Source organism: Panthera leo, chromosome D4, assembly GCF_018350215.1.
Source record: "Panthera leo isolate Ple1 chromosome D4, P.leo_Ple1_pat1.1, whole genome shotgun sequence".
NCBI lineage: Eukaryota > Metazoa > Chordata > Mammalia > Carnivora > Felidae > Panthera > Panthera leo.
In genome coordinates this window covers 57,684,795-57,712,755 of record NC_056691.1, presented here as the reverse complement: position 1 = coordinate 57,712,755, position 27,961 = coordinate 57,684,795, and the positions used below count along the sequence as shown (strand labels likewise).

Sequence of the window (27,961 nt, the reverse complement as noted above, 5' to 3'; positions counted from 1 at the left end):
ATTTGCCGGGAAGGCCAGATGTCACAGAGAGGACCTGGGCCCGGAGCCCCACTCCTGACCCTTACGTCGTCCTTAGCGCCCCCACTAGGAAACCAGTGTTGCCTGGAGCGTGGGGAGCGTGAGCCTGCAGGCTCTTCCCCTGCCCGGCTTGGTCCACTTATTCATCGTCTCTGCACCACATCCTTCCAGTTTAGACCTGGCTTTTTCGTTGGGGATTTGGCAGCTTGAAAAGTATTTAAAAGTACTTACGTTTGAATGCTGAACTTGTTCACCTTGATACCTGAATGGAATAGAGGCACTCAGTCTCTTGACCTATCCCTGCACAAGGCTAAGAACTAATGTTTTTTCCCATGAAAAGAAGGCTGACTTCAGCCCCTCCACCACAGACTAGCCGCGAGGTTTAGGTGGACCCCTCTCTGTCCGTTTTCTCCATGTGAGGCTAACTGAGCTCTAAATGCTTCACCAGCCCTGATCTCGCGAGAGGTGGCTGCCACCTAGGTGCAGGTGAGACCTCTTGGTGTTGATGCCGGCCGCTTTTTCATCCATTGGCATCTAGGCTTGCCCTTGTGAGAGGCCGGCAGACCTCACCTCCACGGGCGTTTCAACCAGTAGAGGATGGGTGGGGTCAGGCCTGTGGTTGCATCCACCCCTTTGCCCCCACATCTTTCAGCCTTAGGGGCATTTTGGTGGAGGAGGTGGCCGGGCCCCTTTACGTTTGTTTCAGGCACCAGAACACCAGGGCAGGAAGTCTCTCCAGTTACGAAAGTTGGGCACAGGGGGTGTCACGGGACCTGAGAAGATCCAGTAGACTTAACTCTTTGTGCCAGACCTGGTACAGCCGGACAGACTGCAGCCCCGAGTGGGGAAGGGAGCACAACTCTGAGAGCACAGGGCTAGAGCCTGGAGCCAGGGTTCCTAATTCCTTCCTCTGCTCTCTGGCGACAAAGGAGAACTGGCGATCTGGCTTGTCTTTGGCTCTTACTGATTGTGGGAGTTGCTGTCTTTAAGAGATCCATTAAAGAAGTGAAATCAATGCCCACCCGCTCAGCCAGCTTTGTTGCCTGGCTTTTCTTCAGCCTAGAGTGCTCTTCTGGTCAGCTTTTTTCTTTCTCCAGCCAACTGACGAAACAGACTCCAACCTCAAGAGCCTGGCTGCATGCCAGCATCCACCACCCTGTTATGTGTGTGCATTGGGTGGAAGCAATTGGGTGGGAGCTGCCAGGAAGTTCACTGACTGGTCATTCAGTCCCTGTTGCTCAAGGTGGTTGCCCAGGTGTGGCCTCAGCCCAGTCTTTTTATTCCCCCCATCCTCAGCTTTCTGACCAGCTCATTATTTGGTTGAATAAGACTCCCTCAGGGAGGGGACCCTACTATTCTAACCTTCTGGAGAACAGCAGTTGACATTATCATTTTGTTGGGAAGCCCTGAAGATGAGGGGTATGTTTTAAAGATACACAGATTTGGGGCCCCTGGGTGGCTCAGTTGGTTAAGCGTCTGACTTCGGCTCAGGTCATGATCTCACGGTTGGTAGGCTCGTGTCAGGCTCTGTGCTGACAGCTCAGAGCCTGGAACCTGCTTTGGATTCTGTATCTCCATCTCCTTCTGCCCCTCCTCCGTTCATGCTCTTTCTCTCTCTCCCTCTCTCTCAGAGCTAAATGAACATTAAAAAAAAAAAAAAAAAAAAAAAAAAAAAAAAAGACTTAAAAAAAAAATAAAGATACACAGATCTGGCCTGGAGCTAGAAAGCTCACTCCACCTCTTTTGTACCTCTAACAACTGGCTTTCTCACGTCTATGTATTTTCAACTGGCAACTTGGCTTGCGTATAGTTTTGGCTTGCCATGGCCCTCATTCAAACCCATGGCATCTGAATTTTTTCGGTGCAACCGGCAAATTCCCTCCTCAGGTCTTAGCTAAATTCCTGGTCCATGGTCAGCCCAGGGATTGGCTGCCCTTGGATCACGTGTCCACTTCAGCCCAATCAGCTGTGTGAGGGTGGGTCACATGGATCAAAACATGGCTGCCCAAGAGGCACGAAGTACAGGGGAGAGGTTGGAGGTATTCAGAAGCTTGAGTTACCTGAGACAGGAACCGACGGTTATGATTACCTTAGTCACCAGTTAAGAATCGGGCACGAATGACATGGAAGATATTACACCAAAGAAAAAGATTTTATTGTTGTCTTAGTCAACATCCCTGGGTGAAACGAAGGGCACAGCATGAGGCTGTGTTCACAGTGTAACACAGACCTTCAGGAAGCACGTTTCCTGACTGGCCTGCTCAGACATCTGTCTTTAAGCCGGCAGCCTTCCAACTCCCACCCTTGCTATCTTAGGACTCGGAGATGCCAGTTTCACGCCACTCAGCCTGGCATCTGGGTTGGTTCTTCCCACATGGACCATGTGAAATTGTTATTCAGGGGAACTTTGTGTAGTTTGAGGCAAAACACAGAAGCCAGTTGGCCATTCTAACCCCCCACCCGGGATATCTCCCTGGAACGCTTGGGCCTGTCACACATTCCTGGAGGGGCCGCCAGCACAGCTGCAGCCACAGCCGCCAGGAACAGGCCCGGCTCCCGCCCTGTGTGTGAGGGGAGGGCAGAGGCTGGAGGGCTTCCTCTGGGGGCCCTGGTGAGCTCACACTCACCCCCACGCGCACTGACTTCATCTGTTGGATGCTTGGCCGCGAGCCCAGGCCTTGTGAGGGGCTTTCTCCCAGAACAGGCCCTGGGCCACCTGGCCGGGGTGGGGGAGGGGGCAGCTTCGGGCCTGACCCAAGGCCTTAGAAACCAGAAGGCACATACTGAGCTCTTCAATGCCAGAGGATTTTAAGAAAAAAGGTGGGAGGGGGCAAGGGTAGTGGTAGTGGCGCTAGTCTGCTATTTAAAGGTAGAAAATGCAAGGAAGTAAAACTTTTCTCTCCATTTGTTCTTTGGCATTCCCATCAGAGAATTCCAGGAGGCACGCAGATGACATCATGTCTTACAACCGAGAAATCCCAACGATGCTGTGAAATGGAGTTGCTGCCTGCCCCATGTTTCCAATGGAAGCTGCTTTATGTTTATGTGTTTAAAGCTGTTTTATGTTACATTTACACGCGAGTTTAATATTCCTAAGTATCTACCAAAAGTAGATTACAATGCAAGAAGATCACACAAAATGAACTTCACTTCTAAGCATCGCAAACATTTGGAATAGAAAAAGACCAGGGATGGATATTATAAGAAATATACAAAAAAAAGTTTGCTTGAAAAAAAAGCCAACCAAACGTTTTAAAGTTGATTTTTTTTCCCCTGAAGTCCAAATTATTGTGGTCTAGGTAACCATTAGGATAAAGGCTTCATTTGCTCCTTCCTTTGATAAGAATAAGTTCATGCATAACCGTATATCCAAGTGTGTGGTGCAAGAGACACTCACACATGCATCACACACACACCAAGCACGTACACCCACAGGGACAGACACACCGCTGAGTTTTTGTTGTTCTAGGAACTTCGTATCCACGCTCAGTCTGCCACCTTCCCATTACGTTTAATGAATTACTTCTTTGGAGGCAGGACATTTTCTTCAAAGAAGCCCTGGTTGACGACATTCCCTGCCGGGAAGTATCGGGCCACCACGAAGGAAGACCCGTCGCTTGCAGATGCCTTCCCCACTCCCATCTTCTTCGTATTCTTCCACACCATGGCCGTGAAGTGTCCTATAGGGGCACAGGCAGGGGGAGAGGGAAACAGGTCGGTTAGCAGAATCTGGAGAAGGACCTTTCAAAGGACTCTTGACCCCTGCACTGTCTTGTAAGGCTTGGGAAGCTTCATCTTCACGCACACCGATCAGAGGAAGGAGACATAGAACGCTCCGCCTACCTGATTTTCTGAGGCATCACGTCCTCTCAATCAGCCACACAGATCCTCCTCACCCCACCAATTCTCGATGCCCAAAGGTTTCATGGTCTCCCAGAGATCACGACAAAGCTGAGTGACCCCAACAGTTAGGATGACACCCTACCAGCACCTGACTCCACCCCTCCCCGCAGACTGTAGTCTTCAGGGTCACTGATGATCTGTCTCCATGTTCTTCCCCAAAGACCCCTTTTTGTCTCTATCTTACTTGACATCTTAGGAACATTTAATAGGGTCGACTCCTCCCCTTTTCGAAGCACTCCCCTCTTTTAGTTTCCACGACGCTGCCCTCTCCGGGCATCCCCATCTCACCGCCTCTTCTTCCTCCTCTTCCATCTCACTTGTAAACGTTGGAGGGGCTTGCGCTTCCCAAGGCTCAGTCCTGGGCTCTCTGTTTTTTTCTTGCTGTCCTCTTTAGGTAATTTCATCTTTCCCTGGCTCCCAAATGTATTTCTCCAGCCCAAATCTCTGTATTCCAGATACAACTACTTACTTGACATTTCCACTTGGATGACTCATAGGCAAACCTATCCAAACCTCATCCTTGATTTTGGTTCCCCGCCCTCCCCATTCCCCCACTGCCAGAGTTGCTCTTCTTCCTCCCTTCCATTTCCATTAATGGTCCCCTTATGCACACAACCCTAGGGGTTGGTCTATATCCCTCCTTCTCCCACATTTCTCCCTCAACAATGCATCATTCAATCTTGAAGATTTGAACTCCAAAATATATCTTAAGTCCATCTACTCCCCAAACTTTGGTCTCAACCACAAACTTTCTCACTTGGACCACTGGGATAGCCCTTGATTGGTTCCCTAGCATCTGCCTTTGCGTCCTCTAATTCACTTTCTACCAAAGTAGTCGGAGTAACCGTTTTGAGACAGATCTGTTTACTTCCCTGCTTAAAAATCCTTCAACTGATTCCAACTGCACCTAGAATAAAAGTGAGGAAAGTGAAGGCTTTGGCCTGATGGCCTCCTTTCCATTCCTTGAGCACATCAGGTTATTTCCCACCATGGAGCCCTTACACACACTGGCCGTTGTGTGGACTGCTCTGATGATGACCAACATCATCTTGTCCCTTAGGCCTCAGCTTGAATATCACTTGTGCAGGGAAGCCTTTCACAGTGACTCATTTCCTGAACACCTCCCTCCCGAGATCATCTTATCATACCTTGTTTTTCCCCTTCAGCATTCTTACCATTTGCAATGTTATGTGTGTTTGGTTTCTTGCTAATCTGCTTGGCTCTTTGACTAGGCTATGAGACTCACAGGGGCAAGAATGAAATTATTTCAGTAAATTCAGTACCGTGGCACAGCCTGGCACATGAAAAGTATAAAGTAAACCTTTGTTGAATGAATGAATGAATGAATGAAATGAGTGAATGAATGAAAAGGCATATGGAAGAACCATCTTAGACTTGGGTTCTGCCCTCACTGAAGTGCAGGCTTTCTATTTTGAGCTCTTTGAGACCTTGACAGGTTAGAGCCTCCTTCAATTTCCTTTGCTCTGAGCCAAACAGCTCAGTTCCTTCTCAAGCTACTGTTGACCCTCCAGACACTTCTATGGTTTGCTAAGCTGCTCAGCATCTCAGGCTCCCTGCCCCTCACCCACTGCTTCTTTTGAGCTTTTAATATAGCTCAGCTTCCAACTCCCCTTCTGCTTTGCAGTCAAAGAGTTGCTATAGTGGCTTCTTTGCTCAGTGACCATTAATACTTCTGTCTCCTAGGAGTAGAGGTTGGGAGTTTATCCCTCCCACCTTCACTGTTGAGGACTCACAGAGATCCTTTGACAAGTCAATATTTACTTCCCTATCACAGAATGGCATTCATTTGCTAAAGCAACACTGAAGAGGCTATGTTTCCTCTTTGAGGGTGGGCACCTCACCTTTCGTATTGACCACAACATACCCAGTGTTTGGCACAGAGCTTGGCACAGGTAGATGCTCAATAAATAACTGATGAAGAATGGAAGAGATAGAGGGAAGGAGGAAAATTGTGATCAGAGGAGCTAAGTTTCCCACAAGGCAGCTAAGAAAGAAAGAGGGGAACCACTTTATGTCCATTAGGATGGATATTATTTTTTTTCTTAAAGAAGAGGAAAATAACAAATATTGTTGAGGATGTGTAGAGATTGGAACCCTTATGCATTGCTGATGGGCATGTAAAATGGTGCAGCCACTGTGGAAGACAGTATGGTGACTTCTCAAAAAATTAACTATAGAACTATTATATGATTCATCAATTCCACTTCCAGGTATAAACCCATAAGAACTGAAAGCAGAGACTCAGATATTTGTACACCAATGTTCACAGCAGCATTATTTACAATAGCCAAAAGAGGGGAAGAAAACCAATATTCACCAATGGATAAATGGATAAACAAAATGTTGTATATATACATATAATAAAATACTATTCAGCCTCAAAAAGGAATGAAATTCTGGTACATCCTACCTTGTGGATGAACCTTGAGGACATCATGCTACGTGAAATAAGCCAGACACAAAAGGGCAAATATCAATGACTCCAGTTATATTAGGTACCTAGAATAGTCAAACTCATAGAGACAAAAGTAGAAGAGTGGTTGCCAGAGCTTAAGTGTGGGGAAATGGGAGGGAAGGATGGGAGTTATTGTTTAATGGGTTCAGAGTTTCAATTTGTGATGACTGAAAAGTTCTTGGCGATGGTTGCACAATATGTGAATGTACTTAATCTCTCACTGAACTGCATTCTTAAAAATGGTTAATTTTATGGTAAATATATTTTACCACAAAATGGAAGGAAGGAAGGAGAAAGAAAGAGAGAGAGGGAGAGAGAAAGAAAGAAAGAAAGAAAGAGAAAGAAAAAGGGAAAGAGCGGTAGATAGTCACACTCTTCCAACCCGACAGTTGATATCTCCCATTGTGTCTCATGTATGGTAAGGACTGAAAAAATGTTCATTGATTAAATTGTGTGTTTTGCCCTACGGTTGAACTCCATTTTTATAACTATTAAATTTAGGTATACTTTTTTGCTTTGTCTACATCCATAAAAGATTTGAGATTACTAAATTGTGAAAATAACCAAACATAAACACTGATGAGTAGAGTTGCCGTGATAAAATCAAAGCCAGAACTAAAGGAAAGGAAACCCGAGGCTCAAGTATGCTTCTTTATCACATATCTTTAGACTTGTATTAACCAATGCCCAAGAAACTCTGATTTTCACCTCAAAATAGAGGAGAAACACTTCTTGCCAATTCACCCTTGGTCCTTACACTTTTGAGTCACAGCTCCAGGCTTTCAGCAACTTTGCCAGATGTCACTGCTTCTAAAAGCTGCCTTTTTATTAAGGCTCAAGCCCTTTTCCACACCAGCCTTTTCTCTCAAGAGAACCACATGCTTTGGCTACTGACCATTCACTCTCTCTGCTGCCCAGACAAGGACGAACTGCCATTTATCCACCGGTTGCCAAGGAAGTGATTACAGACACAAGGTGCACATCAGCAGTTTGCATGCCTGTGGAAGCCTTTTCCAAACAGATGAGACTAAGTAATTTTTCCTCTGGCTGGGGAGGTCTCTGGTTACGGAGATAATTAAGTATGGGTATTCGGAGATGAGTTAAAGAACATGACTTCCTTAGCGACCATCAGATACACAGTGGTTTCTAACTAAATCACTTACAGTTTCTTCCCCACCCCCCACAAAAGGGATCACATCCTCTTTTCTGCTATGGACCCAAACTTGCTAGAATACACATTTGGAAAGCATATTAAATATGTTACAGTATATTCTTGCAAAGGAATAACGTAAAACAGTAAGAAAGAATGAAAAAGCTCTTTTTGTATTAATAGGGAACAATCTCTGGCAATCTGCTGCATGAAGAAAGAAAGTGCAAAACAGATCATATATCTGACACATAAAAAAAAGGGAAAAAGAGAACATATTTACACAAAGGCTGGTATAAAATCAGAACAACTCTCGAATGATACCCAAGAAACTGGTATCACTGGTTGGAAGGGAAAGTTCTGGAGACCAGGGATGGAAGGAAGATTTTTTTACCTCATACAGTTTGCAAGTTTCATGTCATGTAAAAGTATTATTTACTCAGAACAAACAAACCAACCGACTCATTAAAACAGAAAATAACAAAGGAATTGCAAGAAACCATTTCTTTCCACACAACACATAGCACAGAACTGTGTCCTTCGTCACAAGATGCTGACCCAAGGTAGGTGGGGATAGATTACAGGATATTTCAAAGGCCCTTCCCCTACATCATGGACTCAGGCCAGGAAATCCCTGTAAACAGCAGCTCTGGGGAGGCTGAGGCACGGGGAATGGGCCCGAGGATCTTGAAGGGTCTTGCAGCCTCTGACTATAACACCGTCCAAAGCCGTGCTTCTGTCTTAGGATCAGGCTGTCTCCCCCAGGCATTGCCCACCGGCACCTGGGACAGCATAGGGGCTAGTTGCTCTGAGGTTTTCCTCTTTCGGGCTGGGAGATGTGGGCCAATAGGTTGGACAGGCGGTCAGTGATCAAGGAAAGTTGAGTCCCATTCCCAGCTCTGACCCTTGTGAGATTCCCACCTTGAAGCAGGGGCCATGGAAAAAGCATCAGACTGAGGATAGGAGATATAAAAGAAGACTCTTCCTCTTTATGGCCTCAGTTTCGTCCTCTGCAAAATGGGTAGAATAAAGCCCCGCCTACGAATGGTGTTGTGAGGCTCACGTGGCCGTGGCTGTGGAGGCGCTTTATAATTGTCAAGTGCCACGCACATGAGCAACGCTAATAACTCGCTCTGACACATGTCTGATTGCTCGCGAGTCTTGCTCATGGGGTAAGCAAATCCAGACGCTCTGAAATAAAATGTCTTCTGGACGCCGAACTTTACGAAAAGAAGACAGGTCTGCACATACATCCTTAAACACTGGTAGGAAGCTGTTCCTGTTCCCTTCCTCACCCCTTCAACTGAACTGCCATCCAACCGTCAATTCTTACTTAGGGCCCTGACAGCAGCCTCCTTGTCCCCAGCCCGGGGAGCTGAGAGGAGAAATGCCTCAGCAGATGCTTCCACCTCTGCCCCACAGTCCTGCCTACGCTGTCGAAAGAACCCCTGCCCAAAAGGGTGAGCAGCAAACCACAGGAAACAGTGACTGGCTCCGACAGCGTGTCACTTCCTGCTTCGGAAGAATGCTCCAGGGGGTGAGAGGCCATAGTGGCCCCACCCATGGGTGGGATGGGGGAGGGGAGAGGGAAGGGGGTGGGCAGAGAACCCCCTTTTCAGTTTCCCTGGTGCCTTTCGGTCAGAGAAACTCACAGCCCCTTCTGACCCATCCTGGGCCGCAAGTGGATCTGAGTCGGTTCTGAGGAAAGAGGGTGTCAGGTGAGGGAAGCCTGCTGAGGGGCAGGAGGGAGCCCAGAGCACCGAGCAGCTGGTGGGGCTGTAGTAAGCTGAATGTTTACCGCTCACTCTGGAGGCCTCGCAGAAAAGCCGGTCCCACAGCTGGCCCTTCCCCGCATCTAAACACCAGCTCTCAGAATGTCCCCTAAAGGCCACCACCTGGCCCCTCACCCTCCGGGACGGGGGAAGCACAGGGAGTCAACCCAAGTTCACACAACTGACAGTGCTGGAGCCGAGAGCAGATCTAGGCTCTCTGCTCACCTGAACCCCAAACTGGAGAGAGAAGATGAAGGGGGAGCCTGGGAGGCTGTAGGTGTGGGAAGCACTTGGGAAGGGTGTTGGGGGAGGGGGTGAGTGGGGAGGGAGTTAAGACCAGGAGGAGAGAGTGAGCAGTCTGGCCCTTTTCCTGAAGAGAGGGCTTTCGAATATTCTGGCTGTGGGCCCAGGCTGGATCGGAGGGGAGCAAGACTGGCGGTAGGATGATGGGCCATAGCGCCACTCCTGGGAGGAAGCACTGAGCAGCGGTTAAAATCCACAGCCTCCTGTGACCCACACACTCTAGTCATCCAGAGAACTTGGAGCTGGTGGGGAGGGAATCCGTGGCTCGGGTGTTCTCAGATAGAGGGGGATGTGTGCGTGTTGGGAGAAGTGATGGCGAAAGAGAGTTTTGCCCTTTGGGCAAAGTCATACAGGAGAAATACGGAAGAGGTAAAATAGGAGGGAAATGGCCGCTTTTCAGAGCGTTAGTTCCTTTCCAAAGTGCAACCCTGCCCAGGACCAGGCCACTGGTGTGATCCCATCACTCACCAGTCCCAGAAGTGAAGCCGGGCTGCTGGAAGTTGTAGTTCTTGATTTCACTGTACCATCTATCAGCCACCTCCTTTCCTGCAGGGAAAAGACACTGCTTAAAACTCAGCAGCGGGATTGGGGCACCTGGGTGGCTCTCTCTGTCCCTCCAGAGCGCGTGCTCTCTCTCTCTCTCTCTCTCTCTCTCTCTCTCTCTCTCTCAAGATTAATAAACTTAAAAAAAAAAAAACAAAACCCAACACCTCAGCAGGAAAATCAACTCACTCACTACTCCTTCCATCTTCTCCCGTTAACACCAAACCACCCACCCCACAGTTAGATGTCTGATAAAGCACCAGTGAGCCGAGATAGGGACTCCTGCCCAGGAGTGTATCTAGGCTGAAGAGAGAGCTTTGTTGGAGATTGGGAAGAGCCCTGGCCTGGGGTTGGAGGACTGCCTCTGTGTCCCTGCCCTACCACCAACTTGCTATGTAATCCTAGGCAAGGCCTTCCTCTCTCTTGGCCTCCGTACAAGGGCTGACTGCAACGTACTCCAAGGGCTTCTAATGATGCTCTGAGTTTTCGGGAGACTCTGCCCTCATCCCACCCAAAAGAGGCGTCTGTCTCCTGAAATATCCACAGGAAGAAAGGCAGTTGGGCTGGTGGGCCAGGGTCTCCACTGCAGGCAGAAGGGTCCTCACCTAGAGCATCGGCTGGCCCCCGCCGGGCAGGTGCTGGTAGGAGAAAACCCCCAGCATCTCTCTGGGAGCTGTTGGTGTCGGGACCACAGCCGGGAGCCTCAGATCCCACAGCTTAGTCCCACTCTGAACTGTGATTTGTGCATGAATCACCTGGGGCGCTTGTTAAAGTTCTGACTTCAGGAGGTCGAGGGTAAAGGCTCTGAGTCTGCATTTCTTGGCCGGTGGACCACACTTTGAGTAGCAAGACCTTACACAACAGAGGCTACACACTGGCCTCACCCGGGGAGCACCGAAACGTTGCTGAGGCCTGGGGCCTGCCACAGCCTGTATCAGTGTCTCCAGAGGAACCGGGTGTTGGGATTTTTTTAAAGCTGCAGAAGATCCAGGGCGGGGATAAAGACAGCCTAACGAAACAGAGATGGGGAAGCTGGGGCCAGAGAGGGTAGTGACTCACTCAAGGCTCCACGGGGAGCCAGCGCAAGGCTGGAACCAATCACATCTGTTCCCACCCCTTCGGTGCGACTTCTCTCCCAGGCCCACCAAAGCCAGCGGCCTGAGCCTGGAAAGGAGGCCAAAGGCACCCACCTTCCTGGGGAGCATGCGCACACCTCTCAGGGAGGCCCGCTGCTCTGGGGAAACCGGGAGGCCCACAGGGCCTCCCCCCCCAGGGAACTCCCAGGAATGTCAGGCCCCAGAGGGCACAGTAGCTCTCTCCAGCATTTTCCTAAAAAGCCGGACAGCCCTGTCCGAGCCAGGAAGCTCAAGAATGTTTGGTCAGTGTGGGGGGATCATCATTCCAGGCTGTGACCTTGGATGGAGGAATTGTCTTTCTCATTTTTTTTTTTTTTTTTCTAACATGGAAAAAGCTCAATTGCATTTTTCTGGTGATAAAAATTAATACACCACATTTAAAAGAAAGAAAAATATGAAGAAAGTACAATTCTTCTGTAGCTGGGGATACTGAGGTGCCCCCAGGGTCATGCTGAAACCCTGCACAAAAAGGGCACAGAAATGGATTTGTCTCCCCTGCCCCCATTCCTCAGCTGGGAGCTCTTCTGAAGGGGAGGGCTGGGCAGTCTGACTCATCTCTGTGTCCCTGGCACCCAGCACAGACCTGGCCCTGAGCCGGCCATCGGAGAGTTTGTGGTGACCAGCCCCTGGGAACATAGGCGGAGGGTTCTGGGGCGCCTCTCTCTGGGCCGGTAGCACCAAGGCCACACGGGGGAGGGTGCTGGGGCCAGAAGGGGCCTGAATACTGGATGTCCCAGGCCCAGCTCAGGCGGGGGGGGGGGGGGGGGGGGGGGGGGGGGAGGGGGGGCGTTGGCAGGGGGCAGCTGAGAAAGTGACCTACCTGTCTGATCGTAGGAGGCCCATGCCAGGTTCTCTCCGCACTGGCCGCGACTGGACTCCGGGCTGTGCTTGAGGATCCTCGTGCTGGCCAGGGCCTCCGAATACCTGCCAGAGTCCATGTACTTCCTCAGAGCGGGTGCAGCCCAGGGAACCCCAGAGTATGAGCCCTAAACTGGTGTGGCTGAGCTTCCTTCCCTGCCCCAGGCTAGTTGCACAAATCAGGAGCATCGTGCCAGCATCTCTTCTGAGCCCCCAACAGTCTCATTTCACAGAGAAGCAAACTGAGGCTCGGAGGAAAAGGACCTGCCTAGGTTAAGTGGCTCAAGAATTATTCAAGCCTGGCTGCCTCTGCCCCCCAGTCCTATGTCCGTCCAGCTACCCCAGGGCCCTGCCACGACTGCAGCCACAGCGCCACGAAAGGTCAGAGTCAGCCGGGGCTCTGGGGACACTCACTGCTGGGCCTCCCGGTTGAGCTTCTTGCAGAGCTTCAGTGGGGGGACGCCGTGCTGCTGCCGGTACTCGTTGTGGGCCTTCAGGACCTCATTATTAAACTGCTTGGAAGCTGCAATAATTTCAAAATGGAGAATGTCTCAGTGCAGAGAAAAGACCCACCAAAAGCAGGATGGCAGGCTTCAGAGTAACGCCCAGCTCAACCCTCAGGCTACAGGGACCGGCCGCTGCTGCCCTTGGGCACCGGGGCCAACCGAGCAACCACGATGCCCTGTTTCATACCCCTGATGTCACCTTCCACATCTCCGCGCGTCTGCACCTCACGGGTCACCTAGGGCCTTATGGACCACATTAGGGATGTGGGTCTTTATCGGGGCAATGGGAAGCGACTGAATGGACGCAGGGGGCTGGGCTCCTGAGATCTGTGTTTCTGAGAGATTCTGCTGGTCGCTGGGTGGAGGATGGGCCGCAGGTGCACAGAAGACGCAGGGGGGGTGTGGGCGGGGCAGTGAGCAACGGAACCGGAACCGCTGGGAAAAAAATGTGCGGAGACTGGATATCTCAGACTGGACCCACAGGATGTGGTGGGGACCGGGAAGAACAGGCGTGGCTGTGGTGAGGGTGACAGGGACAGGTGAAGAAGGGGAGCAGGGGGGACAGCACCGGGGAGGTGGGGTGAGGGACAGAGTGGAAAAGAATGTGGTGGTGTTGGGGAGCAGGGTGGGGTCAGCTGGACCCAGGGGTGCACTGAAGGGAGAGGTAGAGCCTGGGCCCAACTGGGTCATGACCTCAGAAAGGACGAGGTGAAGGAGGCTGGAGTCAGGGAGAGAAGAAGTGGGTGAAGGCAGAGTCAACAGTAGACAGAAGTCACAGCAGTTTGGATCTGAGATGGAACCCCATCCATCCCACACCTTCCATCCGTCTCCCCGCCACTTGTCCATCCATCTTCTGATTCATAATCTATTCGGCAGCAGCAGCAGCCAGCCATCCACCCATCATCCACGCATCTGTTTGTCTGCTCTCCGAGCGCCTTCTCTACTCCAGGTCCTAGATTATGTGTGAGAGGTCCAGAGACAAATGTCCTGCCCTCAGTGAGCTCGCAAACAGAAGGGAGACAGCTTTGTACACAGACACTAGCAAAGAGTATGAGAGGGCTAAGGTGCAGGTGAGCAGAGGGCAAGGGGAACTTGGAGAAAAGCAACCTAACGTGGGCCGGGGGATGGGGAAGGTGGCCCCTTGGATTGAGGCCCCAAGGATGCCAGTACAGGAGCCAGTCAGGCTGACTGCGAAGTCACTGAGCACCAGCCTTAGGCATCCGGGAGTGCCCCTCTGTGAAATGGGGTGAGTTGGGTGGGTTACGAGTAAGAGCCATGGCCGGGAGGGCGGGGTGACACTGAGCTAGTCCCATCTGGCGGGACCCTTCCCTGAGGCTTGGCTGTGGGCAGCAAAGGAATAAAGTGGAGGGTTGAAAGAAGCGCCACTCCTATCCCTGCCCCCAGCTCATTCACCAGGCTGCCTGTCCTCTCCTCTCCTCTCCTCTGCTCTTTTCTTCGCCCCAGAGGCTGAGATGACCCAACAGGGAATCTTCCTCCCCTCCCTCAGCCAGATTCCCCATGTCCCCTGGGGCTTCAGATCAAATCCCACTGGGTCTCTGAGGAGAAGCAGAAGGAAGGCTTGCCCTCAGGGAGCTCTAGGCTAAATGCGGCCCTGAGGGGTGAGGCAATGCCAGTGGTGGCTAGCTGCCCGAGGGGGTTCCAGTGACCTGAAGAGTTAGGACCCTGGGGGCCCAGCACTGCCTTTCCGTGAGGTCTGGTCACAGCAAGGCGCCGGCAGGGGGAGGCGGGGCTGAATGGCAGGATTTGGGAGGCAAACACTGGGGCAGACACGGGGACACTGAACAAAGGGGTGATGGTAGCTGGGCACAGGGCAGAGGTGGAGCTGCGATCTGAACTCTTCAGGTCTTTGTGGCCAAGAAAGGGGCCAACCCCTCGTTGGTATGAAAGGTAAAGATTTCAGGTTTATGGGAGGGAGGAAGAAAAGGGAAGGAAGGTACTGTTTGGAGATCTGTTGTAGGACAACGTGAGTATACTTAACACTACTGAACAGTATACTCCAAAATGGTTAACATGGTAAATGTTATGTCATTGTGTGTTTTTTTTTTTTTGTTTTGTTTTTTACCACAATAATAAAAAAGATTTGGGGTTTGGCATGTTAATGTGGTATTTGGGATAACGGAGTCACAGAGGTTCTTAAAGAATCTCTCGGGTGGAAGCCATAGCAACTCAAGGGGACCAGAAGGGGTTCCTGTTGGTGACGTGCAAAGGAGTCAGCGGGGCGACTCGGCGGCCAGTAACCCACCAGCTCCCGGGCAGCGCACTGCTTGTCTTGCACGAGCCGGTGTCCAGCTGGTATGCTTCACCCAGCCTGGCCCTGGCCTTGTCTGCAGGTGGCGACCATCTGTAGTGTGTCCAGAAGTGGTGACAAGGTGGAGAAGGGGCTGGAAATGGGGGTCTTATAAAGAATGGGTACAATGCTGGGTATGTTCATCCTGCAGATCAGACTTTGGAAGACACAGTGGAGGCCTCTGATGAATTCTGGGATCCACAGGGCAAAGTCAGGGTCAATGGGTAGAAAAGGCAGGATGATAGAGTTCAGCTCAGCCTAAGAAAAATCTTTCTCTCAATCAAAGCTTTCTAAAAACTGACAACCTCACAAGGTAATGAGCTCTCCAGCACTGGGGGAATACAAGCAAAGTGATTTCTCTCAAAAGGATTCAGGCACTGGAGGCCAGTCAGATGACTTTCGAGTCCCTTCAAATCCTGAGATCTCAGAAGGTCCCATCAGGGTGGGGTGAGAGGAGACAACTGAATGACCCACCTCAGACTTCCAAGGAGTTCTGAGCTTCTCTGAGGAGAGGGAGTGATCAAGATAAGTGTATGTGTACATGCAGGGGCAGGTGTGGGTGCACGAGGTCAAGGTGGCAGAGGATCCCTATCTGAGGGACAGGCTTGGCGAGGCCCACACTAATGTCCCTTCCATCTCCTATGTCCTGGGGAGGCCACAGTGGGACACCACAGGAGGTGCACGGGATTGAGTGGCATGGGCAATGCGGACCATCAATGAATGGGGAAAGCTTCCCGGAGGAGGTAGTGAGGAGGTGGAGAGGCACAGAGAAAGCCAGGGCCACCGGGAATCTGGTGTATCCGGGGCTATGGGGAGGAAGGGGAGACAGGGGAGGAGTGGGTAGCTTAGATGAAGCTCGTTTGTTTACAAGCAGCCCTGAGTGCCGGGCTCAGGTTGCAGGGGACCCAGTAGTGCTGGAGGTCCTGCAGTCTTTTTGGCAGAGAGGGACATATAAGGCTGCTAGAAACTAGGTCACTGCACTCCCAGAATGTGGGAAGTAAAAAGAAACAAAAGTGAAAGTTCCTGTGCCCAATCTAAGCTTGGTGCCCAGAAGCCAAAGCTGGTCACTGTCTCCAGCAGGGCCAGTTTCCTGGGCCAGAGTTTCTAGAAAGGGGTCAGGAAGACTTTTTTGGTAGGGGAAACTTCTCTCCCCACCCCTGGCTGGAAGGCATGGGGGCCCCAAGGCCACATCTCCCACTGGCCCCAGAGTCCCTCCCACCTCGGAGGCCAGTCCCCGCCCAGGTGGCTCTTCAGAGCAGGGCCTCCCGGAGGCAAGATACCACTTGTGACCACACCCAGCAAAAGGCACACCTCGCTCTGTAGGAAAACCCAAGAACACATCTACACATAAAGATTAAAAGTCAAAGAAAATCTCCCCATCCCCACATCAGGCAGGGAGAGCCCTCACAGCCACCCCACAATGGGGGAGGGCAGTGATTATGTCCTTATTTTGTAGGAGGGTAAACCGAGGCTCAGAGAGGTCATACAGGCTCAGGGTGCCAGCCCAGAATGAAGAAGGTATCCTTTCTTCTGCTTGCTGACCAACTATTGCTAGGTGCCGATCTTACTTACTTATCACCCTTATCACCACCTTTTGTGGGAGCCCCTGGTTTTATTTGTGTGTTTGCTTGTTTGTTTTGATGAGGAAACTGAGGCTACTTCCACAAGGGAAGTAACCTGCCCAAGTTCTCACAACTGGTCCAGGGGTAGTAGGCCCACGAAGGGGGAAACCCTGTCCTTAACCCCACACCACGCCCGAGGGCCACGACACAGAGGACAGCGCATAGAAGAGACAGCAGGGTTTCCAGATCCAGGAGGAGGATCAGGTCCGGGGAGGCTGAGTCTTTAGATCCCGAGGAGGAGGAAGTATGAGGAGAAAAGAACTTTCTCAAGAGCCTCCTCCATGCCAAGCCGTTTATGAACGACCTGCCTGAGGGGCCCCAGATGAAAATCAGGGGCTTCAGGAGTAGAAGCTCCAGGGGGCAGGTGTGAGGCTTGAATTCAGAGCTTCTGGAAGGTGGAAGGAGCTGCCTGGGCATGGCTCTCTGGGGCTGAAAGAGGGTGGCAGGACTGGGCTGTCTCTGCTAGGGTAGAGGACACTGAACTGGGATGGGGACTCTTGAAGGTCTGAACTTGGGGCCCAAGCTTCTAACTGCCAGATAGACTCAGGTCGTGCCCCTCCCCCTCTCCCTGCCCTTGGGCTAGGACAGGCTCCTCCCTCAGCATCGAACGTCCTCTGAGGCCTCCCTGGGCCTGACTCATTTCTCTGCCCTCTCCAGAATCCCCACCAAAGAGGCCCATCAGGGGTCAGGGCAGGAATTGTGAACGAGCCCCTTCTGTCCCCTTGGCAAGAGGCTGGAAAGCGACCTAGTCCCGCCTTTGGGGCAAAGCTGGTTGTGCTAGTTTATCAGGAAGAAAAATTATAAGTTGATCAAAAAAAAAAAAAAAAAAAACACCAAAAAACAAAACAAAAAAAAGAATGAGTTCCAGATGGGTAGCTCTTGCTCTTTCAGTCTGGCTTCCAGGAAATTCAAGAGGCAAATCCCAGCTTTTACTCACTGTACAATCTGGGACAAGTTGCTTAATCACTCTGTGCCACATTTCTCCCATATATAAAATGGGGATAACAGTTTCTACCTCACAGGGTTGTTGTGAAAATTCAATGAATTGGTCTATGTAAATGCATTAGAACAGTTCTGGGACATAATGAACAGTTACTAAATGTCAACTATAATTATCATCATCACTATTGGGCAGAGATCCTTTGGCCTCTGGCCTTCGGAGAAACTGCCCTGTCAAAGCCCTTCCTAGATTAAAACACATTTTTTTAAGTTTATTTATTTTATTAGTTATCTCTATACCCAACAGGGGTCTTGAACTCATGACTCACAGATCAAGAGTGTGCTGGCTCCTTCGACACTGCCAGCCAGGGGTCCCGCCCCTCCCAGATTCTAGAGAAAGCGGGGCTGCTGGTATTTAAATTGGTCTTTGATGACTTCTTTCGGTACCTCTGGGCTTAGACATTTGCTGAATGAACTGAGTACACAAACAAATAAATGAAAGTCCCACACTAGCACAGAGAAGGCACTAGGATGGGAGGCTTCTCATTGCAGATGAGGAAACCGTAGAACAGGAACGGCTGAACATGTGAACTGCCCAAAGTCACACAATGAGTCCACAATAAAGCCAAATGTAAGAATGTCCCTCCCTTTGCCCTCTTCCCTCCCTCAAATCTCACACACTTTCCACTTCATATACGTCTTCCTCTCCCTAATGACAAAAATGATGGTCACTGAAGAGTTGCTCAATTGCTTACTGGAACAAGGATGTCCCGGAGCATTGGGCCCTGGCTGCCCCTTTGCGGCAGGACAATACTCCTTGAAGGACTGAAGGAACCAGGGCCGGGAGAGTGCTTGCTCCGCCTACAAAGCGGCTGTCCAAGTTCCAGCCCCGCTTGTGGCCCCTTGGGCCTGCCACAGGCACTGGGCAAGTCCCTGCCTCTCTGGGCCCTGGTTCCCCATCCGTGTGAAGGAAGGATGACATCTGTGGTTTTCAAAATATCTTCAAAGCAGGAAACCCTTTCTTTGAACTACTCCCCCCTCCTTTTTTTTTTTTCAATAAAATCAACTGATGGCAATGACACTGCTGGGAGTGACCCAGCCCACACAGCCTCCCCTAGCAGAGGTGTGACAGCTCCACTTGGTAGAAAGTTCCTGGGCTAGTCGGTCCCCAAAGGCCCTCTGCTCTGACTTCCCTGGGTGCTGGGAGATGTAGGCGGAGGGACACTAAGATACTTAGCAATAATTGCAGGGTGTGTAGAGTTCCCTGTGGGGCTGGCATCTCGGGTGAGAAGCATCTGGGGAGCAGGTAGAAAAGCGGTCAGTGTGTCTGAGGGGCAAGCACACAGCTGGGAAGTCAGAAACTTGGGTTCACATCCCAGTCTGTCCACTTACTGGTCAAGGTGTGAACTTGGACAAGGTGAGTCAACCTCTGTAAACCTGTAAAATTGATAATAACTGCCTTGTAGCGCTGTTACAGATGTTGGTAATGAAATACCTAGTTTCAGGTGTGGCACGTAGTAGGAGCTTAATAATTGGTAATCACGATTATTAGGGGCTAGAGGCTTCTACAGAGCCCAAGGTCATTGCTTTTCTCTGCCTCCATAACACGTGCTGCAAACTGAAGGCCAGCAGGGAGACCAGGGCGAGGAGCAGGTCCTGGGAAACTCTAAGTGCTGGGCTGAGTGTCTTCTGGAATTTAAGCTGTGACGGTTGTTTGATACTTTTTTGGCAATGCCCACAACCCCAGGCAGCTCTGGAATATATCTGAGATTAAATATTAAAAAGAGATTGGCCCCGGGGTGCCTGGGTGGCTCAGTTGGTTAAGCGGCCGACTTCAGCTCAGGTCATGATCTCGCGGTCCGTGAGTTCAAGCCCCGCATCAGGCCCTGTGCTGACAGCTCAGAGCCTGGAGCCTGTTTCAGATTCTGTGTCTCCCTCTCTCTGACCCTCCCCCGTTCATGCTCTGTCTCTCTCTGTCTCAAAAATAAATAAACGTTAAAAAAAAAAAAAATTTTTTTTAAAAAAGAGATTGGCCCCTAGGCGGTGATGAGGAAACTGAGGCCCAGAAGAGGCAGGGGCTGGCTCTTTACCCCGGTCTTTTTGGAACCACGTAAAGCCCCTGTGTGGATAGGTATCTGTGAGTGCTTTCGGACGGCAGGCGCAGGTAACCTCAGGCTGGTGGCCTGGAACCTCAAGGCTGGCCCTGTGCTGAAGGCCCGTGGGGCCCAGAAAAGCCACTTTCTCTTGAAGACCCTTAGGGGGGCCAGACACTACCTGGGGGCTCATGGTCTTTGGGACAGCCAAATAAAATGCATGTGGCTGTGAGGGAGATACGCCTGGACCAGCATTCTGGAAGGTCCCTGGGTACGTGGTAGGACCAGCTCTTACCTGCCTTCTGCACTGCCCTCCTCCTCTGAACTGGCCTGACTGTGCATCTCTAGTCCCACAAGGTGTCACCGCCATCCCGCACCCAGACTCACAAGGCTGGCCCTTCTTCACATTCACAGTAAGTTGGTCTCCAAGTCCACTTTTGGCTACTATCTCAAAAACCCTTCTCCTCCTCCTCTGCAGTCCTAGATGCCTCCATCTCTCTCTCCTGAGTAACTACAGCAACTCCCCCTGACCCCCACCTCTACCCTCCCCATCTGGTCCACCCTGGCACAACTCTGGTCTTGCCGTGTTTAGATCAATGTCTTTCAATGGCACCCTAGGGCCCATGGGTAAAGCCCAAATCGCCAAGACTCTCCAGGAGGCTGCAAAGGTCCCCTCCGCACACATTTCCCCCTCCCTTGAGCTCCTACCACTCACCACCGGCACCTGCCCTGTGGCTTGAATCACTTCCCACCTATCACTGGAGCCTATCCACCCTCCTCCTCAATTAGCTTTGTGATTCATTTCATGATCCAAATGAATACTCCTGAGGACAGAGGCCATGCCCTCCACAGCAGTGGGTCTGCGGCTTAAAGAAGAAGCCAGAAACAACTGATAAAAATGTAACGTTAGAGAATTTGCGGATTTTCTCCTAAGGTGCAGAGAAAGGAGTTGATTTTCAAAATGCTTTTTCACATCTGCCGCATTCTTGCCCCATCATCACCTATCATCCTGTTCTTTTACTACATGACAACTCCTTATGTCACCTTTCCATACTGGAGATCATAGGGGCCACCCTCACTGTACAGATGGGGAAACTGAAGCACAGAGAAGGAAAGAGCCTTGTTCAAGATCACACAGCAAGCGATTAGCAGAGCCAGGGCTGAAGGCCAGACCGTCAGGGCAGGGCAGGAACAACGCCAGGGAAGGCCACTTACTCCCAGCATGGGTACCTCGTGAGTCTGGATCTTGAGAAGAGATTCAAGAAGGGACCCAGCCTCACCCACCTGAGGATGACAACCCCAGCTTCCCATTAAGCAGGACTCCTGAACTCTGCTGGACAGCTGTTCACTGAGAGCCTCCTGTGAGGCAGGAACTATGCTGGGACAGACATGGTCCCTGGCCACCAGCAGTGAGGAATCTGTGGGAAACAGGTCCATGGCTGGGGTAGTGTCCCAAGCTGACTGCTGGGAGGGCTGCAACAAAGAAGACCCAGAGTGGGGCCGTCCCTCTGGGGGAATGGGGAAATCAGGGAGGGGGTCCCAGCCCCGAGTTGAGCCTAGAAAGATGGGGAGGATTTGCCACCTCAGCGAAGTGGGAGAGGCAAGGTGGCGGCGAGCACTGGAAAAGGAACCCCGGGGAGGGAGCAGCGTGCCAGCCTCCTAAGAGCTGAGTGTAGGGGAGTTAACGGGTGACGACCAACTCTCAGGGGGTTCCAAGCCCCAGGGAAGAGTGTGTACTCTCTCACCTGTGGACAGTGGGATGGAAAGTGTTAGGGAGCGACAGGACAGATCTGCATTTTAGAAAGTTCACCCCGACAGCCACAGTGATGAGGATGCGCAGCCACAGGTCAGACGTAAGGGGGAAGCGCGAGTGTATATGCCCGAGTGGAGCCAGACAGAGCCTGGCACAGAGCCTGGCACCGAGGGGGCGCTCAGGGGAGGAGGGACGACGACAGAAGAAAAGGATGCTCAGAGCTGTCCTGAGGGTTGGTTGGGGCGAGCTGTTTTGCAGCCAGAGATGCTGTCATAGTTTGGAGGCTTTTGCCGATTCTAACTCTGCTCCAGAAACAAAGCAAAGCCACGCCTTGGCCGGACGCTGAGCGCTAATCCCCAGCGCCTGGAAGCCCTCCCTGACGCAATCTCTGGCTCGCAGACAGGGGGACCCTCCCTCGGTCTCGCCTTCCCTCCCTCTCTCGCGGTGGCCCGAAGGCCACCCCGGCTTCCTGGCTGCCCCGGAAACCGCCGGCGCCGAGCCCGCGGGCGCTTCGCCCCGCACGCCGCCCCATCCCGCAGCCGGGGGTCTCGCCGCGCAGCCGGAGCCCCGGTCCCGCGTGGCCGCGGCGGTCCCGCTCCCCGGGGAACCAGCCCGCCGCGGGGGACGGTGAAGGCGGGGATCCCCGAGCCGAGGCTCTCGAGCCGTCCCCGCAGCCCGCCCGGCCGGCCCGCGGGCTCACCTGACTTGCCCATGGCCCGCTCGGCGCGCTCCCCGGCTCCAGCTGCCGCTGCGCTGCGCTGCGCTGCGCTCTCTCGCCCTCCCCGCGCAGCTGGAGAGCCTCGGAGGTGGCCCGGCGGCCGCAGCCCCTCCCCCCGGCGCCGCCCGGCCCCCGCCTTATAAGGCAGCGACAGCTGCAGGCGGAGGAGCCCGGGGCCACCCCGCCGGCTGCCCGGAGGAGGAGGCTCCGCGGGCCCCCCACTCCGCGAGCCTCCCCGCCCGGCTTCAGAGAACTCTTGTAGCCAAGGGACCCCAGCGGCTGTCCAGGGCTCTCCAGGTGCGGCCTGGGAGCCCGGGACCTCCCGGATCTCTCAGCCCCGAGCTGCCCCTCTCGGGACGCGGAACGGGGGTAGAGCAGCCGCTAAGGCGCTTTGAGGACCGTGGTGCTCACTGTCGCGCGTCACCAGGGGTTCGGGGCTCTCCCACCTCGGCCTGGCCCCCAGAGACACTTCAGGCTCCGGGTGCGCCGCCTTCCCCTCCCCAGCGACACTGGGCTTCCCAGGACATGGCCTCTGGTGCGAGTCCGATTTGGAGTTCCGGCACGCACCCCGTAACGCCCTGCGTCGACCCTCCCGGGGAGGCTGCCGCTGCCCTGCTCTGACCGGTGGGCCTGTCCCTCATTCCTATCAAACCAAGCCGAATCCCCCAGCCCTGAAGTCTGGCTCCAGACTTGTCTCTTCAAATCCTTAACTTCATCCCATGCTCCAGTCAAACTAAACTTTATATTCCCCAAACATGTAGGAGACTTCTTACCTCCTCGTTTTTGCTGGTGCTGGCTCATCTCTGCCCATTCAAGTCCTACTCATCCCTCAGGGCCTTTGGGTCCTTGTAACCTCCTTTCTTGACCTTGGGGGCAGTGGTCAGTACACACCTGTCACCGGGGAGACAGGGTCTCGGTCACGGCCCCACCCCTGTGTGAGTAGAGGACTTGCATGAAGACACAGCCTGAGTCACCTGTGTGACTCTCCAGAGTAACTCCTAATTAAAGGAAGCTAAATTTAAGTAGGACCTTTCAATAAATAGGCACTGGAGTGAACTGATTTGCTGATTTGCAATACCAAGGTCTTCAAATGTCCAGTAGGGCAAGGGTCCTCTGTACTCCCTCCCCCTGTGTCAGGCTTTCAAACAGTGGTGGAGGGTTAGAAAGAGTGGCCCACCCTGACTCAAAGGGACTTTTGGTACTAGGCGGAGATCCAACCTTTTATGTCCAATGCCCTGTCCCATGTTGCCTACGTCCCCCTTGAAATGACCAAATGAACCCAGTAGGAAGAATTCCGTATCACCTCTAGAATCTGGAGAAAAGCCTCTCCATCTTAACCAAAAGTTCAAGGCCAGGAGTGGAGATAGCTGAGCACAGTGGAGCCACTCACTGCCTGTTGAGGGGGACCACCAAGTTTCACTCCCATTTCCTTGTATGGAGATAAGGGTGGTCTTGGGGTTTGGGGGGGGGCGGAGGACAAAATCCCAACTTAGCGGCGTCTTTGGAGTCTGTGTGGGGTGGGACGTTGTGGACTGTAGAGCCAGCCTTAGCAGCAGGCACGTGGAAGGGCAAGTGTGCCGAGTGGGGTCAGGGCAGTGCCAAAGTTGCCCCCTTCCAAGGGCTGGAGGGGGAGCCACTGCCCAGCTGGTTCCAGTGGGTACTTAGGCAACAGAGACAGAGCAATGGCCACAAAGGTCAGACACAAGAAATGCTTGACCCAAGCTAGGACTTCTTTTCTGTCTTATGTCCTATTTAAGAACTGCTTACCTATTCCAAGATCATGAAATGTTTCTGTTTTCTTCTAGAAGTTTTAAAGTTTTAGCTCTTAAATTTAGTTTTAGCTCTTACCTTCATTCTAATTAGGGTGTGTAGTATGAAGTCAGGATTATAACTCTCTCCTTATCTGGCATATGAATCCCCACTTGACCCAGCATCATTTCTTAGATCTTTCTTTCCCAACTGGCCATATATATGTGGGCCCTCTATTCTGTTCCAGTGATCTATACACGTAGTTTTACATTAACACCACACTGTCTAGTTTGCTGCAGCCTTATAATAAATTTTGAAATCAAGTAGTGTAAATCCTCCTTCTTTTTCTTTTCAGAGTTGTTTTGTTCATTTTAAGTTTTTTGCATTTCCATACGGATTTTAGAATCAGCTCATCAATTACTGTAAAACAAACAAAAAACTGCTGGGATTTTGATTGGGATTGCCATGAATACACAGATAAACTGACCCCTTAAGAAAATTGAGTTGCTGGTCCATCACCATGGTGTAACTTTCTGTTTATTTATATCCTCTTTAAGCTCTCTCAGTATGTTTTGTGGGGTGTTGCTCTGTATTTAGTTTTCTCTTCTTGTAATGTCTTTTTCAGATTTGGGGATCAACACTGGCCTTATTAAACACTGGAAAGTGTTCTCTCTACTATTTTTTGGAAGAGTTTGTATAGAATTAGTATATTTCTTTCTTAAGTATTTGCTACACATCATCGGTGAAGCCATCTAGGCATGGAGGTGTTTTTCTTTTGGGGGGGAGGAAGGGTTTTAAATCACAAATTCAGCTTTGTTAATAGATATAAAATCATCCAAATTGCCCTTTTCTTCTTGAGTGAGCTTTGGTGACTCGTACCTTTTAAGAATTTGTGTATTTCATTCACCTAAGTGGTGGAATTTATATGCCTAAAGTTGCCAATATTGTTATTCTTTAACTGAATGATGTCTGATGGTGACCCTTTATTCATTTCTGATATTTGTAATTGGTGTCTTCTAAAGGCTTATCAATGCAGTTGAAATTCATTATTTGTGGATTCTGTATTTATGAATTCACCTACTTGCTAAGATTTTTTTGTAACCCTCAAATCAATACCTGCAACGCTTTCAGATGTTGGAAAACATGCACAGACACTGAAAAGAAATTGAGGTGCCCAACACACAGGTTCCCAGCTAAGGCCAAGAGGAGTCGCCATGAGATGGCTCTCACACTGCAAACAAATGCCCTTTTCATCGTCTATTTAATGCCAGATCTGGGGCATTTTTGTGGTTTTTGTTGGTGGTTTTGCTGTTTAAAATGGTCCCCACGAGGGGCGCCTGGGTGGCGCAGTCGGTTAAGCGTCCGACTTCAGCCAGGTCACGATCTCGCGGTCTGTGAGTTCGAGCCCCGCGTCAGGCTCTGGGCTAATGGCTCAGAGCCTGTTTCGATTCTGTGTCTCCCTCTCTCTCTGCCCCTCCCCCGTTCATGCTGTGTCTCTCTCTGTCCCAAAAATAAATAAAAAACGTTGAAAAAAAAAATTTTTTTAAATGGTCCCCACGAGCAGTGCTGAAGCGTTGTTTAAATGCAAGAAGGCTGTGGTGTGCCTTATGGGGAATATGTATGCGTTAGATAAAGTTTGTTTGGGCCTGAGTTAGAGTGCTGTGGGCCATGAGTCCCATGTTCATGAATCAACAATATGGATTAAATTAGGTGTCTTTAAAGAGAGACACACATAAAACCAGGCTATTACTGATCTGCTGACATAATGTTGTGGCCAGAGGCTGGCACAACCTAACCCTGTATTCTCCCTAGCAGCAGTGGCTCAGTGTTCTCTAATTCAGTGTCCCCCACAACTTTATAGAACATAACTCCTGCAAATAATGAGAAGCAATTGTACTATTGATCTCAACGATCCAGCTTCTTGTTTCATTGGTTTTCTCTATTGTTTTTCCATTTACTATTTCATTGATTTTTATGTTTATTACTTTTTTTTCCTGCTTACACTGGGTTTAATTTGCTCTTCTTTTTCCAGTTTTTAAAGGTAGAAGCTCAGGTCATTCACTGTAAGCCTTTCTTCCTTTCTAGCATAAACATTTAGTGCTATTAATTTCCCTCAAAGACTGTTTTTAGCTGCTTGTCACTAAATTTGATATGTTGTGTTTTCATTTTTATTCAGCTCAAAATAATTTCTAATTTCCCTTGTGATGTATTCTCTCTTGACTTATAGTTTATTTTAAGTGTTATTTGCTTTCCAAATATCTGGGAAAGTTCCAGATATCTTTCTGTTATTGATTCTCACTTTAGTTCTGTGTGGACAGAGAATATACTTTGTATGACTTCAATCCTTTCATATGTTTCCTGAGAATTGTTTTATGGCCCCGAATGTGACTTTATCTTAGTAAACATTCTATGTATATATCTCCTGATATTATAACCAGTTCTGCTTTGTGTACTTTGAACCTTTTTATTTGAAGCATAAACATTGGTAATTCTTATTATCATTTTGATAAATTAGCTTACTATTCTGAAAGGACTCTATCTCTGGTAACAATGCTTCCTGTGAAATCTACTGTGTCTGATATTAATATAATTAAATCATTATAGTTTGTTTTTTTGTTCTGTTTTGTTTTGTTTTTTAGCTTTCTTTTCATTAGTATTAGTAGGCTTATCTAATTTCAACCCTTTAACTTTTTTCCTTGTTTCAGCAGCTTGAGAGACTACTGTTCCCATAGAAGAATGCCATTTGCCTTTATGTTTCTTTATGTAGTTTTAGTGGTATAACTTGATTTTGATGTATTTTGAAGGTTATATGTATTGAGTGGTATAGAAATATAGAAAACAAAAATGTGTACAAATATGCAGAAATGTATACTTTTTTGCTTTACTGCAACATTGTTCACACTAAGCCCCTTGCAACTGAATGCTCTGTAAATATAAAAATGTAGACTTCGTGTGAACGATGTGTGGCCTTGGATAAGTTCCTTGACTCAGTTTTCTCCTCTGTAAAATGGGGATAGTAATAGTACCTCCCTCATACAATGGTTGTGAAGATAAATGAGCTAATACATGGGAAGTACTTAGAACAGTTCTTTTAAAAAAAATAATTATTGGGGCGCCTGGGTGGCTCAGTCGGCTAAGCGTCCGACTTCGGCTCAGGGCATGATCTCGCGGTTCGTGAGTTTGAGCCCCGCGTCGGGCTCTGTGCTGACAGCTCAGAGCCTGGAGCCTGTTTCAGATTCTATGTCTCCCTCTCTCTGACCCTCCCCTGTTCATGCTCTGTCTTTCTCTGTCTCAAAAGTAAATAAACGTTAAAAAAATAATAATAATAATTATTATTATTAATTTTGGTCTAGTGCAAGCAGGGAGGAGCACAGAGGATCTGAGGTGGGCTCTTTGCTGGCAGGCTGACAGCAGTGACCCTGATGTGGGACTCGAACTCAAGAACTGTGGGATTGTAACCTGAGCTGAAGTTGGATGCTCAACCAACTGAGCCACCGGGGTGCCCCTCTCAGAACAGTTCTTGACATGGAGTAAGCGCTATGCAAGTGTTTACGACCACTCCACGCTTTAACTTCTAACTGATCTGTTTCATTACATTACAAATGAGCAGCTGTAGTTGACAAGATGTAGTTGGGTCCTTCCTTTTATCCAGTCTGGCAATATCTTGTCTTTTAATTTGCGTTAAGACCATATAAACTTGATAACTTTATTTTCAAATTTCTAGGGAACAAATACCAATACCCCAGTATTAGTCTTTAAAGCAAACCATGATAAATTCCTGAAAGTGGAACCATTTAGTCACATTTTCTGGGCACAACGTAATGAAACTAAAACTTAGTAACAGAAGGTTAACTGACAAATTCTGAACCATTTATACGTTTTTTTAAATCCCTCCACTGAAAGGTAAAATCAAAGCGGATGTTCAGAGACGAATGACAATTAGAATACGAACTGGAATGTTTAAGCGCATGGAGCATGGGCCTGAAGCCAGGTGTACCTCACCCGAGTTCTGGCTCTGCTGCCGCCCGCTCTCTGTGACTCTCATCCAGGTGTTGATACGAAGATAGCAATACCTATCTTGGAGGATTTTTTTCTGACTAAATAGATGACACTTAGC

At 50.1% G+C, this 27,961-nt stretch overlaps 1 protein-coding gene and 1 long non-coding RNA gene across 3 annotated transcripts; one reads left to right on the top strand and one right to left on the bottom strand.

Moving 5' to 3' along the window:
* Positions 1–3,261, top strand: LOC122204666. The gene is made up of 2 exons (XR_006195731.1): positions 1–504; positions 2,947–3,261. It is a non-coding gene; the product is annotated as an uncharacterized LOC122204666 (long non-coding RNA).
* GLIPR2 (GLI pathogenesis related 2) lies at positions 2,150–22,180 on the bottom strand. 2 transcript variants are annotated; one of them, XM_042912219.1, is made up of 5 exons: positions 22,078–22,180; positions 12,571–12,679; positions 12,119–12,222; positions 10,088–10,165; positions 2,150–3,698 (listed from the first exon to the last, which is right to left on the bottom strand). In XM_042912219.1, exons 1-5 carry the CDS (start codon positions 22,088–22,090, stop codon positions 3,538–3,540), a joined length of 465 nt encoding a protein of 154 aa, XP_042768153.1. In that variant the 5' UTR covers positions 22,091–22,180; the 3' UTR covers positions 2,150–3,537. The 2 variants fall into 2 exon arrangements, with proteins under 2 accessions (XP_042768153.1, XP_042768154.1); XM_042912220.1 differs by lacking the exons at positions 10,088–10,165; positions 12,119–12,222.
* Between the last annotated feature and the right edge of the window lie 5,781 nt (positions 22,181–27,961).